Source organism: Meles meles, chromosome 8 (assembly GCF_922984935.1).
Source record: "Meles meles chromosome 8, mMelMel3.1 paternal haplotype, whole genome shotgun sequence".
Lineage (NCBI taxonomy): Eukaryota > Metazoa > Chordata > Mammalia > Carnivora > Mustelidae > Meles > Meles meles.
In genome coordinates this window covers 53,702,424-53,719,520 of record NC_060073.1, presented here as the reverse complement: position 1 = coordinate 53,719,520, position 17,097 = coordinate 53,702,424, and the positions used below count along the sequence as shown (strand labels likewise).

The 17,097-nt window shown below is 50.4% G+C and overlaps 1 protein-coding gene across 11 annotated transcripts in view; it reads left to right on the top strand.

Annotated features, from left to right (window-relative positions):
- The window catches only part of PPFIBP2 (PPFIA binding protein 2), a 144,286-nt gene extending 128,248 nt beyond the window's left edge, over positions 1-16,038 (top strand). For 9 of the 11 annotated variants that reach the window (XM_046016437.1, XM_046016428.1, XM_046016433.1 and 6 more), the window contains 10 exons: positions 5-133; positions 7,468-7,618; positions 7,940-8,051; positions 8,283-8,371; positions 8,638-8,760; positions 9,951-10,076; positions 10,769-10,957; positions 12,039-12,215; positions 14,314-14,379; positions 15,579-16,038. In XM_046016437.1, coding sequence (XP_045872393.1) covers positions 5-133; positions 7,468-7,618; positions 7,940-8,051; positions 8,283-8,371; positions 8,638-8,760; positions 9,951-10,076; positions 10,769-10,957; positions 12,039-12,215; positions 14,314-14,379; positions 15,579-15,650 — 1,234 coding nt within the window. In that variant the 3' untranslated portion in view covers positions 15,651-16,038. Of the gene's footprint in view, positions 1-4; positions 134-7,467; positions 7,619-7,939; positions 8,052-8,282; positions 8,372-8,637; positions 8,761-9,950; positions 10,077-10,768; positions 10,958-12,038; positions 12,757-14,313; positions 14,380-15,578 lie in introns of those variants that run through there. The other 2 variants (XM_046016430.1, XM_046016431.1) reach the window with 2 other exon arrangements.
- Positions 16,039-17,097: the final 1,059 nt, after the last annotated feature.

Sequence of the window (17,097 nt, the reverse complement as noted above, 5' to 3'; positions counted from 1 at the left end):
ACAGGATCCGAAGAACTCAGTCCGGGAACTTCAACACCGATGCCCCAGGGATGGCGGAGTTTCGACGAGGTGGGCTCCGGGCAACTGCAGGGCCGAGGCTCTCTAGGACCAGAGACCCCAAGGGTCAGAAATGGTAAGGCTCCCTCTAGTCCATCAACAGAGAACTGTGAGGTCTTGGCCAAGGGGCCGAATGCTACCAAGACAGAAGGCAGAGCTTCTCCCCGTTTCCCACTTGGCGTGAGCAGACATTGTTCATGCTTTAGGGGCACACTGAGGTAAAGGCAAGAGGCCCCCTCCAAGCCGCCATGGGTGCCGGGCCCTCAGCAGCTCTGCATGTGTGTGATTCATTCACCTAGGGGCCTTGGCGTGTGGGATTGAGAAACTCTGGGCAACCTTTGGGGCACAGATTATGGAACCACAGACCCAACTTGGAATGTCCGCTCAGCCACTCCTAGCGGCGAGCCTTACAGCAAGTTCTGTCACCTCTCTGTGCCTCAACAAATGAGTTTCCTCATTTGTGCAGTGAGGAATCAAAGGAAGTGTATTAAAGTTCTTAGGAGGATTGCATCACTGCTGCCCATCTAACCTAAGCATCAGCAGTCTGCCACTCACGGGTCGACCTCCTCCGGTAAACGTGAGAAAGGGCATTGTCCTCCGCCACCCGAGCAGGCTGCGTTGCCATTATGCCTCCTAAGACAAGGCCCCAAGCTTTGCCGAAGGGTGTTAGCTAAAGGGGGTGGCAGACAGTGTGTGCCACAGGAACTACCTGGGAACTTTTGCAGGAGTCTCCCATCTTGCCCAAACAAAAAAGCGTGAAAAGAAACGAAACTTTCTTGGCCTGCCCTGGCTGTGCTGGGGTTCCTCCGGTTCCTGGCTTGACCTGGACGGCCCTGGTAGACACTCTCCAGTGAGTAGCTCTGCCCCCTTTCCTCAGGCCTGCCCAGGCAAAATGGTACCCTGGGGCTTTAGGAAGATCCCTTTCCATATCCTCTGATCCCCTGTTCCCACCAGACAGTTTCTACAAAATACTATCTCTAGTAACTATCTCCTGAAGTCTGAGTTACTCAGCCAAGGTCAGGCTTCTGAGCACCTTCCTCAGGATTGCATTGTGACACTTCAAATTTAATCCAACAGTGAAAAGTAATGTTTAACTCTCCTATTTAATTCCTCTGAGATTGCCATCTACCTGTGCCAGGAGCGGGTAGTGAGTAAGACGTGCACAGCTCAAATACCAATCCTCAGAAACAGTACAATCAAGAGGAGAGAAGCACGTTTCCCTCAAGCAGCCTATTGTTGGCGGACTTCACCCCCACTCACCGCCCCCACTGCCCTGAGAAAGGGAACCCACGGACACACCCTTCTCTTCCCCACCCAGCCAGCCCCAGCTTTCTAAACTTTCCTGGTTGGCTCGGGTGTGAGACACAGGCCTCACCAAATCCACTTGCGCTTTGATGGGTGTCGGTGGACGTGTTCTGCAGGTGCCGTGCAGGGAGATGTGAGGGTGTGTGCACTTCTGTACCTGCCCGCTCGGGTCCGAGGCATTGGTGTTAAGGTATAAATGCTCGGTGAGTGGTAGCTTCTGGAGGCAAGAGAAGGCAGAGACCCATTCAGAGCCAGTAAAAAAGCGAGCCAAAGAAACTTATATATTCCACAAGAACGCTCTAATTTCCTAGCAGTTTTTTAAATTTAGACGCAAATGTTTCTGATTTTTCAGAGATGAAAAAAGTCTACAGTCAACTTGCATGATTAACCTCAGCTCCAATTCTGGCGATTTCTTTAGCGTTGATTCCCTGGCAGGGGTATAAGAACTTTCTCTAAGACCCTTCAGCATTTTTCCTTAGTGCCTGACCACATGGTTAGGAGGCCCGTTTACCTTCTGTCAGCCATTTCAGGATGGGGTAACCAAAGTCAGGAACTTCTGTGCTGAAGGAAAAACTGCTTCCAGCCACAGGGCTGCTTGGTGTGAATGTTTTTGTGCTTTGTTAACCATAACAAGGTTGAGAAAGGGGAAGAGGACGCCCTGAGGAGATTGCTGCGGTCATGCTAACAGTGCTTGTGTTAAGGCCTTGCATTCACTGCTGGAAAAGAAAGGCCTTTCTTACTTGTGAGCTGAAATTTGATATAAACTAATGGCTTCTGGTATTTATAGATGTTTAGGTATAGCCTTAAAAAGTCTCGTCACTGGGGTCGCCTGGGTGGCTCAGTCGGTTAAACGTCTGCCTTCGGCTCAGGTCATGATCTCAGGGTCCAGGGATTGAGCCCCACTTCGGGCTCCCTGCTTAGCAGAGAGTCAGCTTCTCCCTCTGCCCCTCCCTTCCACGCTCTCTCTCTCTCTCTGTTTCAAATAAATAAGATAATAAATAAATAAGATAAAATCTTAAAAAAAAAAAAGTCTCATCACCAATATCCCTATAGGAAAAATACTTGGTTACAGAAAGTCTCCAGCCCCAGTCTCTTTTTTTATTCTAATGAAATACTTCTTTTTAAAATAATCATATTTGTGGGGCACCTGGGTGGTTAAGCTTCTGCCTTTGGCTCGGGTCATGATCCCAGGGTCCTGGGATCCAGCACCACATCAGGCTCCCTGCTCAGCGGGAAGCCTGCTTCTCCCTTTTCCACTCCCCCTGCTTGTGTTTCCTCTCTCGCTGTGTCTCTGTCAAATAAATAAATAAATAATCTTTTAAAAATTATACTAAAATAATAGTATTTGATAATGACATTTCCTAGGACTCCTCTCTGAGGTTATAGAAGAATAAATTGTAATGTGTTTTTTCTTCTCTCCTATAAAGTTTTCCTGATTTATATTCCAGTCAGCACTGCTGCGCAGAGTGCCTGTCACACTCACAAAAAATTACATTTTATTGTTAATTTAGTTTGCAGATGTTTGTCATTTTACTTTTTGTGAATCGTCTGCATTTTTTGCCCATTTTTGTTACTGTCTGTCTTACAGACTTCTGTCTGCTCTCTGTGTATTAAGACATGAAGCTATGTCTAGTAATGGTGATAAATTGTGCTTTAGGCTTGTTGCAGAAGTTTATTTTGTGACACTTCGACATATGGAATTTTTATGTTTATATATAATGAAGTTCATGAACTTTTCTTTTGTGGTTTTGTTCCTGTTTAATTTTTTCAATGATTTTTTTTTTTAAGCTGTGTCTGAATCCTCCGTTTGGGGATTTATTTTGGTATGTGGTGAGAGGTATTTTTGATTTTCCAAGAGAAAGCAGCAGTGTATAATGTTGAAGTCAGGCGGACTCGATCCCATGGCTGGATCTCATCTCCGTGCAGTGATGATTCCTGAGCTGGCCTCCTGAGTCTGCTGTCCTTCGGGACTGTAGCTTTATGAGGGGCTCTGGTCAGACTCTCTTACTGCCTTTCTCCTGTATTCATGGCGTCAGGTGTACCCTCAACGTGAGCAAGTCTAAGCTTCAGGGTCCTTTGCTTGCACCCAGGTGTCTTCTAGGATATGGAGAGAGTCCCATCAATGTGCCGACAAAGCCATGTGTTTTGCAAAACTTTCCCAAGTCAGCTATTTTAATCCAAGCAGTTTTTGACTGCTGACTTCCCTCCATCTACACATTGCCTTCTGTCAGATGATACTGGAGCACCTTGGGCATTTGGGGGATCTTGCCAAGGGGGAGTTGAGTTCCGGGTTTCCATTTAGCTTGGATTTGTTGGGGTGTGCATCCATGGTGTGTGGTCACTTCATGTTTGTTTGACTAGCTGTCCTCTGTAACAGTCGCTCCCAGGATTCATGCCACCTCCCAGTGTGCCCATCTGTCTGGCACTCTGACACAGAGATGCAAAGCTGGCGGTCACGTCCCAGTGTGAACATGTCCTTTGGCTCTCATTATCAGAAGTCTGGGACAGTAGAAAAGAAACATTTCAAATGTGTAAAACCAGAAGATGTTCTGTGAAAACTTTTCCCAGTCATTAGGGCTGCGAAATTCCAGGCAAGGGCTTTGCTTCTCGTGGATGCTTCATCAAAACGGAAGTTCTCCCTAGTCAGAAGTGCACTGACTGATGACGTGTATATAATTATAAATGCACCATGTGCACTCCCTCATTCATAGGGATGGTGATTCTGATAATCTCTTACATCATTTTAACCACAATTTGGGAAGATGTTTTGGAACATGTCAGTAAAGCAAGTGGTTTGGCTGTGCCTGGAAGGTACCTTCTCTGTCCTCTCTGAATTGCTCCGTTGCCTGTTCAGCGATAGCCCTGGGAGACCCCAAAACTGAGAGAACCTAGCAGGGGCAGGCAGGTGGAGAAGCAGGGTCTGCCACTGTGAGAACAACACAGGTGGAGGAGGGTGGAGACCGTTTACAAAGAAGGACATGGAAATTCTGTTGAAGATGAGCAGTAGAGCTCTAGAACTCTTGAAAAGGTGTACAAGAGTGAGGTTTTCAAATTATGATCACATTTTTCATTCAGAACTGAAGTACCCCTCTGATTTATTGAATATGTATTTTTACCAATTTCCAGAAGTAAGAAATGGAGTGAAATCAAAAGCTAATAGAATGTGAAATAAAAGTGACAAAATGAACATTTGAAACTGAAAGTGTTCCGGCATTAAGACAAACTGGCGTGTCTGAGTAACAGTCAGTTAAGTGCCTGCCTCTGGCTCAGGTCATGACCTCAGGGTGCTGGGATCAAGCTCCGCATCAGGCTCTCTGCTTAGTGGAGAATCTGCTTTTCCCTCTTCCTCTGTCCCCCCAACTCATTCTCTCTCTCTCTCTCCCTCCCCCCCCCTTCCTCCCTCAGATAAATAAATCTTAAAAACAAAAGAGTAGACAAACAATAAGAGACTTTTAACTATAGGAAATAAACAGGTTCCTGGAGGGGAAATGGGGGAGGATGGGGTAACTGGGTGATGGACATTAAAGAGGGCATGGGATGTAATGAGCACTGGGTGTTATAGACAACAGATGAATCACTGGACTCTACCTCTGACACTAATAATACACATATGTTAATTGCTTGATTAAAAAAAAAAAAAAAAAAACCCAGGGGCACCTGGGTGGCTCAGTGGGTTAAAACCTCTGCCTTCGGCTCAGGTCATGATCTCAGGGTCCTGGAATCAAGCCCCGCATCGGGCTCTCTGCTCAGCAGGGAGCCTGCTCCCCCCTCTCCTTCTCTGCCTGCTTCCCTGGTTGTTTGCCTCTCTGCCTACTTGTGATCTCTGTCTGTCAAATAAATACAATCTTTAAAAAAAAAAAAGAATAAATTAAAAAATTCCAGATCAGACCAAAAGCAGTAATTCATTAAAAGCATAAATTCCAAACAAAAATACTGAATAGGAAAAAAAAATAGTGAATAGGTTCCTAGATTATTATTTATATAAAGTGAATCATATTAAACACACTGGAAAAAGCTGAAAATTTTGTGATTTAACATGATAGACTACGTTGACAAAGATAACAAAGATACTTCTGGATTTCGTGATGTTTTTCAGTTTGATTAAACTTGTAATATTTTGTGATTTTTCATTCTAAATGAATTATTTGTTCCTAATTCCATATTCAGATTTTGTACTTTTCTTAAAGTGGTCCCTCCAAATTTTACAAGTTCTAGGTTTCCCAGAACCTGGATCTCATTACTCCAAGTAGCCAGCACTTACCGGGACACCTAGAATCATGCTTTCTTTTTCTTTTCTTTTTTTTAATATTGAATATTTTTTATTTTTAATTAATTTTTACGATTCTAGTCACTTAACATTTTATTCACTTATTTTTTAGTTTAAATGCAATTAATTAATATATAATGTATTATTGGTTTCAGAGGTAGAGGTCAGTGTTAGAACCATGCTTTCTTGTTGTTCTGGTCTTTTAACTCTTTTACCTTAAGAACAACTCAACCAGGCATTCCCAAATTTTTTTTTTTATTTTTTTTTTTTTAAAGATTTTTTTTTTAAGATTTTATTTATTTATGACAGAGAGAGATCACAAATAGGCAGAGAGGCAGGCAGAGAGAGTGAGAGGGAAGCAGGCTCCCTGCCGAGCAGAGAGCCCGATGCGGGACTCGATCCCAGGACCCTGAGATCATGACCCGAGCTGAAGGCAGCGGCTTAAACCACTGAGCCACCCAGGCGCCCCCATTCCCAAATTTTTAAAAAGATTTTATTTATTATTTGAGAGCAAGAGACAGAACGAGTATGCAAAAGCCAGGGTAGGGGGCCGTATGTGTGAGGGTCAGAGGGGGAGGGAGAAACAAACTCCCCACTGAGCGGGGAACCTGAGGCAGGGCTTGATCCCAGGATGCTAGGATCATGACCTGAGCTGAAGGTAGGTACTTAACCCACTGAGCCACCAAGGCACCCCCCCACCCTGCCAAAAACAATTTTTTAACTAGCATGTTAGGGGTACTTTGTTGGAAGGAACCTTACAGATTATCTAGTTTTCTACATTCCATAAATCCTGGTTGGTTTTTCTTCAAATGAACATAAAGTTGCTTCACCAGCCTTCCCCACCCCAGACTCCATGGAGGTTTTGAGTGTGCCATTGTATTCACACTTAAATGAAAAATTGATGTCTTTAAGAACTGATGGCTTTGTAATTCCCAGTCATCCTGTCTGGGAACATGATCTAGCCCTTGATTTATTCATGACTTGATGTTGCTCAGTTGAGGGTAATCGTCACCCCTTCCCCCTGCTCTGCTCCCATCCCCACACACACATACATATGACTTGGGCATTGCTTGAGAAAGCAGCTCCTAGACGTTTTATAATTCTGGTTGCCGTGAATCGGATTTTTAAAAATTTTCAACAAAAATGTTAGTGTATGTGCTACTGATTTTATAAGTCATATAAATATGACTTGCGTGTTTTATAAGGAGCCCCCTCACTGGGTTCATTTGGGTTCTCCAGGTGGGGTGGGCCCATCATCTGAAAAGAGTGGCTGTCTTTTACTTTTACCTTCTATCCTTCTTCTCCCTTCTTACACTGGCTGCACTCTCAGACCCGTGTTCTTAGTCCTGATTAAAAATACTCTATTGACTCTAATGTGAATGTCTCTAGTGTCTCATTAATAAGGCATTAGCTGTTTAGAAGGTTTTGGTTTTTTTTTTTAATGTTAGAGAACTGACCCCCTTTTCCTAGTTTTCTAAGCATTTCCCTAAAGACAGTGATGGCCCATAAAAATCTGATTACCCTCATAACGGGGCACGATTCTGGGCGTGTGGCTCATGTGCCTCGTCAGTGGACGGACGGCCCCCACACACGGCCTCCTGAGGACCGTATGCCTGGCTTGTGCTCACAGTCCCTGCAGACTCAAAGCTCACACCAGGTGTTACCACAGGAAACTCTGGGGCCCACTAAAGATGAGTGTTGTCATGGAATTTCGTGCAGCTCGATCTCATGATTGGGATTATTTAAAACACAGTCGTCTTTTTTCTGAGGCTCTGCTATGCTCAGATGCAGCCGCAGGCTCTCCCGCTAACGGGGCCCTGTGTTCTCTTGCCCCCCAGTGACGCCAGCGCCCCCTTCGCCCAGTGGAGCACGGAGCGCGTGTGCGCGTGGCTGGAGGACTTCGGCCTGGGCCAGTACGTGATCTTCGCCCGGCAGTGGGTGACTTCTGGCCACACCTTACTGTCAGCTACCCCTCAGGACATGGAAAAAGTAAGAGCTGAGCCCCCGGAAGGAGGTTTCCCTTTGTCCTCAAACCAGCATCTGGGGCGGTGAGGCCCCCACTCTTCCTACCCCTGCCCTTACACACACACACACACACACACACACACACACACACACACACAGTGGGGGGCAGGGGAAGAGGCCGAGACGTCCTCTGTGACTGCATGTCGATTGCAGGGCACTGTGCCTGCATCTGCTGCCACACACACCCCCATCTGCCTGGGGGACTGTCTGCTCCCAGACATGGTGCCCTCCGAGGGCCAAGCTGCCAGCCGGAAGTTTACATCTGTCTGTATCTTTCAATTTCAGGAGTTGGGGATTAAGCAGCCTCTGCACAGGAAGAAGCTGATTTTGGCTGTGAAAGCCATCAACACCAAGCAGGAGGAGAAGTCGGCCCTGCTGGACCACATCTGGGTGACACGTAAGGACGGGCAGTGTCCGTGCATGTCCCTGGCAGCTCCGAGGGTAAACAGCATGTGCTGGGAATGCGTGCCTCCAGGACTGGCTGTCCTTGGGAAAGGCACCTGGGGGAGTGAGTTCCTCCGGGGAATCCAGATGGACCTGCAAGATGATCGTTCGTTGCTTTTTACCTGCATTCGCAGTCTCCCATTCTTATGAGCCCGAGCACACCTGTTTCTTCTGGTTTCTGTAGGTTGGCTTGACGATATTGGCTTACCACAGTACAAAGACCAGTTCCATGAGTCCAGAGTCGATGGGCGAATGCTACAGTACCTAACTGTGGTGAGGATTTTCCCTTTCAGGGTTTCCGTGGTCTCTGTGAGCACTCAGCCCGGGTATCCCCCTGGTGCTTATTCTAAACTTGCTTCCACCTCGTCCCTCTGAGGTCCAGGGTAGCACAACCATTGAGCTAAGAGAAGCTGCTGGGGTGTCCATTGTGTACTTTTTAAGATGTGGTGGACTTGTCTGTGTGTGGTCTGGAAAGGAATCTAAAGGGTCTCGGTCACCTTGGAAACTCTGTCTTATCAACCAAAACTTTTCTCTTCAAGAATGATCTCCTCTTCTTAAAAGTCACCAGCCAACTGCATCATCTCAGCATCAAATGTGCCATTCATGTGCTTCACGTCAACAAGTTCAACCCCCACTGCCTGCACCGGCGGCCAGCTGACGAGGTGAGGGCAGGACCGTACCTATCCGGGGACCTAGCCTGGTAGCCCTGTGTCCGGACACCTGCAAGATTAGGTGTGACAAAACAAGAATGGCTTCAGAACAACATGGCTATCTTCTGAACCAGGTTGCTTGGGATTCTTTCCCTTGCTGCTGCTTAATGGTGCCCCAGACACCCCGTCACCTGCATTTTGTGCCCCACAACAGACACTGGGCCTCTAAGTTCCCACTACTCTCAGGGAGACCTGTGTTCGGGGCCAGAGGCGGTAACGACAAGTCTTTGAACCCATCACAGTGACCAAAGATGATGAGCAAATAGTGCAAAGGAGAAGGAGGGGAAAGCAAAATGGGAAGGTGGGGTCAAAAGGGACAGAGGGGAGAAGAGCCCCTCAGGAACCAGACATTTCCGATCTCCCTACTTGTAGCTACACAGTTGGCTGGCCTCTAGTCCCAGGTGCACAGGGGATGGTGAGCAGGTTTTGCTAGAGGAGAAAGAGCCTCGGTAAACACTGCAGCCCATGTCCTGGAGAAGTGCCTGGTCATGTTCTGCAGGCCGCAGAGCTCTTGTTGTGCCCCGAAGCTAAAGGCTTGTCCATCACACCCCATCTCCTGTACTCCTGGGAACTGAGAGTGTACCCATGCTGTAAGAGTAACTCCTCTTCCTGAGGGATCAAAAACTCCTACCTCCGCCTTCCGTCTCATGTTTTCCCTATTCAGCAAATAAGTTTTGAATGTCTTCTGTGTGTCAGGCACAGTGCTGAGCATTTTGAAGCCCAAGATGCCACTTAGGTCTAAGTGTCTTAAAACATTTGGCCACACCCAGGAGATCTTTTATCTATAAAACACGTGACTCGTAAATGATAGTCCTTTTTCAAGTTCTGTTGAGTCACTGAATGAATGCCTCTGTGCTTTCATATACTAGTCCCAACCAGAAAATTAGGGAGTCACAATTAGGGTTCTGGAATCAGAGATTTCAGTGTGGAAGTGCTTCTTGCAAGATGCAAGCCTCTGTGAGAACTCTCTCTCTTGGAAACCAGGAAGGCTCTCGGGCGGCTGGGCTGGCTGCCTAGCTCTGTGGGCATGAGGGCTGTCTTCTGATCAGGCATCTGAGGCAGGCTTGTTCACAGGGGCTGGTCCCACAGGGGGCCACAGGTAGGGCCTGTTAGACCTAACTTTCTTCCTCTCCCTCTCGCAGAGTAACCTTTCTCCTTCAGAAGTTGTACAGTGGTCCAACCACAGGGTGATGGAGTGGTTGCGATCCGTGGACCTGGCGGAGTACGCACCCAACCTTCGTGGGAGTGGTGTCCATGGAGGCCTCATTGTGAGTGGCTCTTTAGACTAGTCCACCTGCGTCATGTAAACCGGGGTAGCCAGAACCTGGTTTTTTCACGGCTAGACATAAATCTTAGTAAAAATATTGACAGCCCTTGCATCAGTTGAAATCTCAGAATATTTGATAATTTGCAGTTGGGAACGAATATACTTCATGGAAACAAGATGGCTTCTGGAAAGGACTTCTGGAGCACCAGATCCAGAGGGATCCAGGACAAGTGGGTTGCATCAGTCAGGCCTTAACACAGCATCTCCATCTGCCCCTGGAGAAACACAGTGGCTGGGGAGTGAGGGGTTGGCCACAACGGTGTGACTTCCTGCTTGCCACAATATGGTCGTGATTGTCCCTCAGATCTGTCAAGTGGTAAAGCCAGTGGGGCAATGAAGGAGGAGTGTTTTGGATGTCCTCCAGAGCAGAGCGGACCCAGGGAAACAGGCTTATCCAAGAAGCAACCGCGCTCTGCTGGTCTGTGAAAATGAGGCTGTCAGCTGCCCAGTGTGTTAGTGCCTTCTCTGGGCCAGGCCCTGTGCCAGGCAAACAAGGGAGCGGCATACAGGATGAGAGGATGAGCTTCAGCCTCTCTCTGGAGACACTCCCCAGCCCATGAAGGCCTGTTTCTCCATGTCCCCTCCTAGAGCCATCTATAGTCATCGCTGGGCCGCTCTGTGTTTGTTTCTTAGATCCTGGAGCCACGCTTCACTGGGGACACCCTAGCTATGCTTCTCAATATTCCACCACAAAAGACGCTCCTCAGACGCCACCTGACCACCAAATTCAATGCTCTGATTGGTCCCGAGGCTGAGCAGGAAAAGCGAGAGAAAATGGCCTCACCAGCGTACACACCACTGACCACCACAGCCAAAGTCCGGGTGAGTTGCCAGGCCCTTGAGGGGCCTGCCTTCTAGCACTCATGTTGTACTGCAGCAGGCCTGGTGCCCGGAGCCAAACTGGCAGGGGCCCTGGGGCACACGGATGAGGAGGCTCTCTTAGGTCCTATCCTCTGAGCTTTGGTCTCCTCATCTGTTTCGTTTGTTCAGTTCCTGCTGTACCTGAGTCCAAGGAAGAGAGTAGAGTTTTCTGTGCACACACACCATGTCCAGGAAGCATCTGCTCTCAGCCAGCTAGTGCTTGTCCTCAATCCCAGGGACACTTTGACTCATCTTGCAAGCAGATGAGTTCATGATTCTGCGTTCCGTTCAGTCAGGCTCATCTCTGGGCCAGTGTCATGGCCAGGGGTGCAGGGAGGTGTCTTCCTCAGAATTGTCCTGCCAGCACAGTGCTCCGATGGTCTTGTGCTGGAAACGTGGCCAGAACGTAGCTGTCCAGGGGTCCCAAGGTCATACAAGCACCAGCAGCACACCTTGGGGCTCTCTGAATCCCACAGACCCTGTGAGAAACTGCCTGAGCCACACTGTCCTCAGACCATGTCCTCCTCAGACTGCAGGCCCACACCTCTGGAGGACATGTCCCCAGCAGCACGGTGATGCCCAGGTCTAGCTACAGTTCACGCATGGACTGCCATCTCCAAGGGAGCAGGGCCACACGTGTGTCTGGGGGAGACCATCAGATAGGGTGCTGCAGGAAGCTAGAACAAGGAGGAGGGGCCGCCTAGGGCTGTCCAGTTCAGCCTCCCTGAGGCACGAGGCACTGCAAGCCATAGAGGCCGCCTCTGTGTGAGGCACTTCCTCCAGTTCCCCCTGGGGAAGGTAGAAGGTCCCTTGTGGGCCAGCAGGACTTGAGTCTCTCAAGTCTCACAGCCTTGGAGGAGAAAGATTCTCTCTCCTTGCTCAAGATTATTTATCTCGGCCTCTCCCTAGCCAGGAGCTCTGCTTTGTTGAGAATTTTTCCAGAAGTTGTTTGGCTTCTTCCTTTCCTCCTTATATTGTGAGTCCTATCTACACCCTGACTTGATAATCCTCTTCTCCTAATCATGCATTTATTGTGTTTTAGCCAAGGAAACTAGGATTTTCGCATTTTGGCAACATAAGAAAAAAGAAATTTGATGAGTCGACGGACTACATTTGCCCCATGGAGCCCACTGACGGTGCTGGTGACAGTCACAGGGCCTACAGTGGCTACCGGGGCCTCAGCCCCCTCGATGGCCCTGAACTGGATGGGCTGGACCAGGTGGGACAGATTCGCTGATGGCCTTGTTACCGTCCTGTCTGTGCACCCTGAGAGCTTCACCGTAACATCGCGTGTGTCCCCACAGAGCTGCGCCTCACCTCCCACCCTGTGCATGTCTCACAGAGAACATTCTGGCTGCTATGTACCCCAGGCCAGTGTCTCTCGGAACTCTGGGTGGTGGCCAGGGTAATGGAGTGGCACTTTTGCTAAGGGACCAGGCTTTGGGGACTCTTGCCAAAGTGGACTCTGGGGGAAAGACGCAAAGATGCTTGTACATTTGTAGTAACTCTTAGTGGCCATCTTCAGCACTGGTGGAAACACACAATCCTGGACACGGGTCCAGAGACCACGGATGATCCTCAGAGGCTCTTGGGCCCCTCTGCTGGGCTTCCATTGCGGGGCAGTGTCAAGTGCCTTAGGCCTGTGGCCACAGAGTCGTGGCTGAGACCCCAGGGAAGGCAGTGACTGCATCACTGTGTTGTGCCTTACCCACATGAGTGGTCGCTTCTTTCTGATAATAAAGACAGTATTTATGTAGAAAGCCAATAGCACTGCATATCTTTAACCTCACCGGGTGGGGAAGAGAGCTGGACAAAGCTGGAGATGGAGTCCTGTGACAGCAGGTGGCCCTGAGCCAGTCCTTGGCCAGGTGCCCGCTTGGCATCTGCCAGGTGTCGTGGACAAGGGGCTGAGCACGGAGGGACCCCATGTCCTTCAGAGGAGGTGTGGGGCCTCTTTGTTTCAGGCTCCACCTCCCTCTGTGAAGCCGTGGGGAACCTGGTGCTCAGTGACCGTCGGTCATCTGTCATGCAGACCCCAGAGTCAGTTTCCATTTCAGCGGTGTGAACCTCCTAGGGGGTGGAGGGAGTACAAGAAAACGGCCCCGTGGAAATTGCCTCTGTTCTTCTGTGTGGTTTGTCAGCCTCTCTGCTGTTGACCGTTATGGGGGCTGGTCCGTCTGTTGGCAGAACGGGAACAGTCCTGCCTCCTGATTTAGAGGCTGGCTAGCTGATGATGGCTCTTCCAGATGGGCCTTGTCTGGATATATCTTGCCAGTCTGGGTTCCTGCTCATGAGATTCCGGTTTCCCCGGGGCAGGGTTTGGCCTGCAGGGTCCCCCGGGCCTCATCTGCAGGGTAATAGCTGCCTCGTAACTGTCTGGCGGTAGGAGCAGGGCTTGCTGGTCCCCTTCAGGACACTCTGATTCTGTCCCAGATGCCAGCTGTGCTCTGATTTGCTTCTTAAACTACCAGCAGCCCCAGGGACAGCTGGTAACCCTAGACCATGACCTCCTGAGCCCCCCCGAAGTCAGCCAGTGAGAACAGGATAAGGTCTCTTGATCCCAGTACCTGGGACACTGAACAGCAGGTGCTCCTCAGGGCTGGTCGGTGGACATGGCTGTCATTGAGCTGGCTTTGTCCCTGATTTCCTGGAGTGTCCTGGGGAGAGTGTCTCTGCATGCACCTGTTTTCAAACGCTGCATGGAATTAGTATCACTGCATTTCTGTGCACCAAGCAAGGTCTGTGTCCCTTTGTGGACCTGTTTTTCATACCTGGAAAATGTGGGATGATATATGAAGCCCTCAGAGGATGCTTCTAAAGCTAGAATGTCTACATGGGCTTAGGGAAGAGGGGGCAGACCAGCATTATCTGAGGGTAGGAGGGGAGGTGAGGAAGAGGGAGGCTCCCGGCAGCTTCCCAAGGGTGCCCATACCTCTACTGGGGCATTGGCACACGGCGCCCTGTCGTCCCTGGAAATTGTTGGTTTATTCAGCATGCTGAGGCCTTCATCCCTGTTGCTTTCTGCTCCTAGAACTAGCTGGAGCCCTGAGCATGTGTGGGTGCCCGTGTCCCATGTCCCAGCACCTTGGTGTTGGTGCCAGGACAGGCCTCTGGAGAGTGTGCACATGGCTGCGTGGAATACTGGAAGCTCTGGCCTTCCCAGGGACACAGACAGCATGTGCCCTGCCCAGCTGTCACTCCTCAGGGCCTGGGCCCCCTCCTTGCCCACTCCCCCAGGACAGGACTTGCATGCCGTCCCTGTGATCACAAGCAGACTCTGTCCACGTGTGCTGACCAGGCTGCTGCCCGTTTTACAGATGGCCCCTTCGGAAGGCGCTGTGACGCAGATAGGGCTCCTCTCCCAAGACATTCACCGCCTCACGGTAGGATTCTGACCTTCTCTCCACAGTAGGTCAGGTGCCAGTGTGGCCCCATGAGTCTGACATTGTGATACGGACGGCCGGAGACAACCCCCCTACACACACACACCCAATCCCAAGTCTGTGTCCTAGCCTCTGCTAGGGATTCAAAGGGTGGTGCTGAGCACTGTGGCCGGAGCTGGAGCCAGAGCTGGCCTGCTGCTGGGCCTTGAGCTGCAAGGGGCCCGAAGGAGGGTCACGGGCCTTCAGCCGAAATCAGCTAAAGCATGCCAGGTCTCAGTCCTCTTCCCAGGCTCAGAGATGATGAGTTCATCCGAAAACCAAGATGCTTAGCAGTCACCTGCTTCCGATGCCTGATGCCCCAGGCCTCCTCTCTGACCTGGTGGGCATTGCACTGCACTCTCTGTCCATGAGACACACGCATTTCATGCCGTGCCTCTGACTTCACGGATATCATGGGCATGTGGACATATCCTGTCATCCTCATGGGGACAGACTGTACCATGAAGGGACAGAATGGTGTCAGAGAAAGAAGCCACTTTGGAGTAAGGCCAGTCTGGTTCAAAGTGCTGCTCTGCCTCTTACTAATTCTGGGACTCCAGGCGAGTCATTCTCTCTCCGAGCCCCAGCTTAGTTACCTGTGAAGCGGGGCACTTAGAGACAGGTGAGAACTGGCAGTAAAAGACCAGCTACAGAGAAGATTTGCAGTGTGGAGGCCTTGTACCTTCCAGTTCCCGTTACTTCTGGATGGTCCCATCACTGAACCCACTGGCTGTGGCATCTGTCCACGTTGAGGCCCCCATCACTGTCCTTCGCTCACTGATCTGTTGAGGGACACTAAGAAGGTCGTATCCAAGGACAATATGGAAATGGAGGTGGGGGAGGACTCCCTGAATTGAAATGGGATCATTTTTATTCTTTTTTTTTTTTCCCTTGGCTCATACACGAAAGTGAATGCACCCAACCTTGCCCTCATCACCACTAATAGGCCTTGGGTGGTCTTGAAACAGTAGCTTCACCTTCACTAAGATATGAGCGATAGTGCAGTCTGTTCTGATTCCGTATGTGGGGTCCCTGGAACCCCGTGAACTTAGAGGGTGTGTCAGGGCCACACCCAGTGTCCCACTGCTTCCCATGCAGCTGCCGCAGAGCAGCCTTGACCAAAACCCTATTCAACTGCTCCTTGGACTGTGTCCTTTCAGACTCTGCTGAGCCAGGACCAGCTGCTGAACGACTCTCGCCTGGCCGCTCCCAGCTCTGAGGACTGGAGATGACGTTCTTCGTGGCCGAGAGCCCAGAGAGACGCGTGGGGGTCTCAAGTCTTTGCGTCAAGGGGGAGCTGGCATGGCCACCTGCAAAGCCCAGCCAGGCTAGCAGGACACCTGGGAAGTGTGTACCGACAGGAGTGAGCAGAGTGGTGAACGGATGTCCGGGAGGTGGTCCTGGGGGCTCTGTGTCTTCAGCCATGCTGTGCTCTTCACTGTAGCTTTTATACCTTTTGTACTTTTATACGTGGACTGCACCCCACTTCTGTGGGGAGGGCGGTGAGATGTCAGCACAGACTCAATGGCTCATGCTCTTCCTGGCGACTTTTGAAGGTTCTTAATACCAAAGGGGAAAGGCAAAGAGTTCGTAAAAGCTCTGCTGGAAGAAAATTCTGGAAAAAATATTCTGACTGTCCTGTAGTGGCTGAGCTGACTGAAATGACAGGGAGTCCCTCCTGGCTGCTTCCACATGGTTGGGGGTGTGTGGGGGGGGTGCTTCCCTTCACAGGCCTAGGTGAGCACCGGGAAGGAGCAGTGGGACCCCTCCCATGGCGGCCCTGACTGCCCTCGTCCTACCCTCCTCTGCAACAGAGTGTCAGGTTGTCAGTGCTGCTGGGCTGACTCAGGTCTGAGCAGAGGTGTCTGCAACACGCACACATGCACAGGGGCACCCTCACCTTAGCGGACCAGCAAGCACAGGCTCCCAAGTGCTGGTGTCTGATCAAACAGCTCCCCCTAGTGGACGGTCCTGGCACACCCCAAACGTTTCCACTGGCCCTGGGCATCTCCCCACACAGCCTGTTCCCTGGGGTTTCTCCTACCTTGGGGAGAGGTCCCACGTGCTCCCAGCCATACTCTCCCTCCCTGTGACAGCTCAGGCCTCCTCTCTGCTTTCCAAAGCTGGTCTCTTCCTCAGTCCACCTCCTCCCCAGTTGGTCCTCTCCAGAAGTTCTCTCCCCTGTCCCAGAGTAGCCTTCCCAAAGCACTGTGTTCATGCCGTTACCTTTCTGCTAAGAACTCCTGAGTTCCAGAATCGAGAGGAGTTCAAAAGCCTTAGCCAGCCCCCACATCCCTTCTGAATCTTCAGCCTCACAAACTCACTCTGTAGCCTGTGCCATTGCCTTTCCCTCACTGTGAGACGTTGTTTCCCCCGGTCCCCTTCACAAGGCTGAGTTCAGAGCCAGCAAGCCACTGCTTCTTTCAGGAAGCCTTCACTGATGGGTTGGCATTTCCTGCGTCCCACTGTGCTGTCAGTCCTTGAGCCAGAGCCCTCCTGGCTCCTCCTGTTGTGTGTCTTTCTCCCCATAGCCACGCTTAGCACAAACGCTCCAAGCATTCTCCGGTACAGACTGGAACAAGAGCCAGCCCCAGACCCCACACCGCTTGGGGACTCCACGCGTGCCATGATGCCATGCTCCATCCACTCGCCCCTTCATACATGTGGGTTAAGCATGTT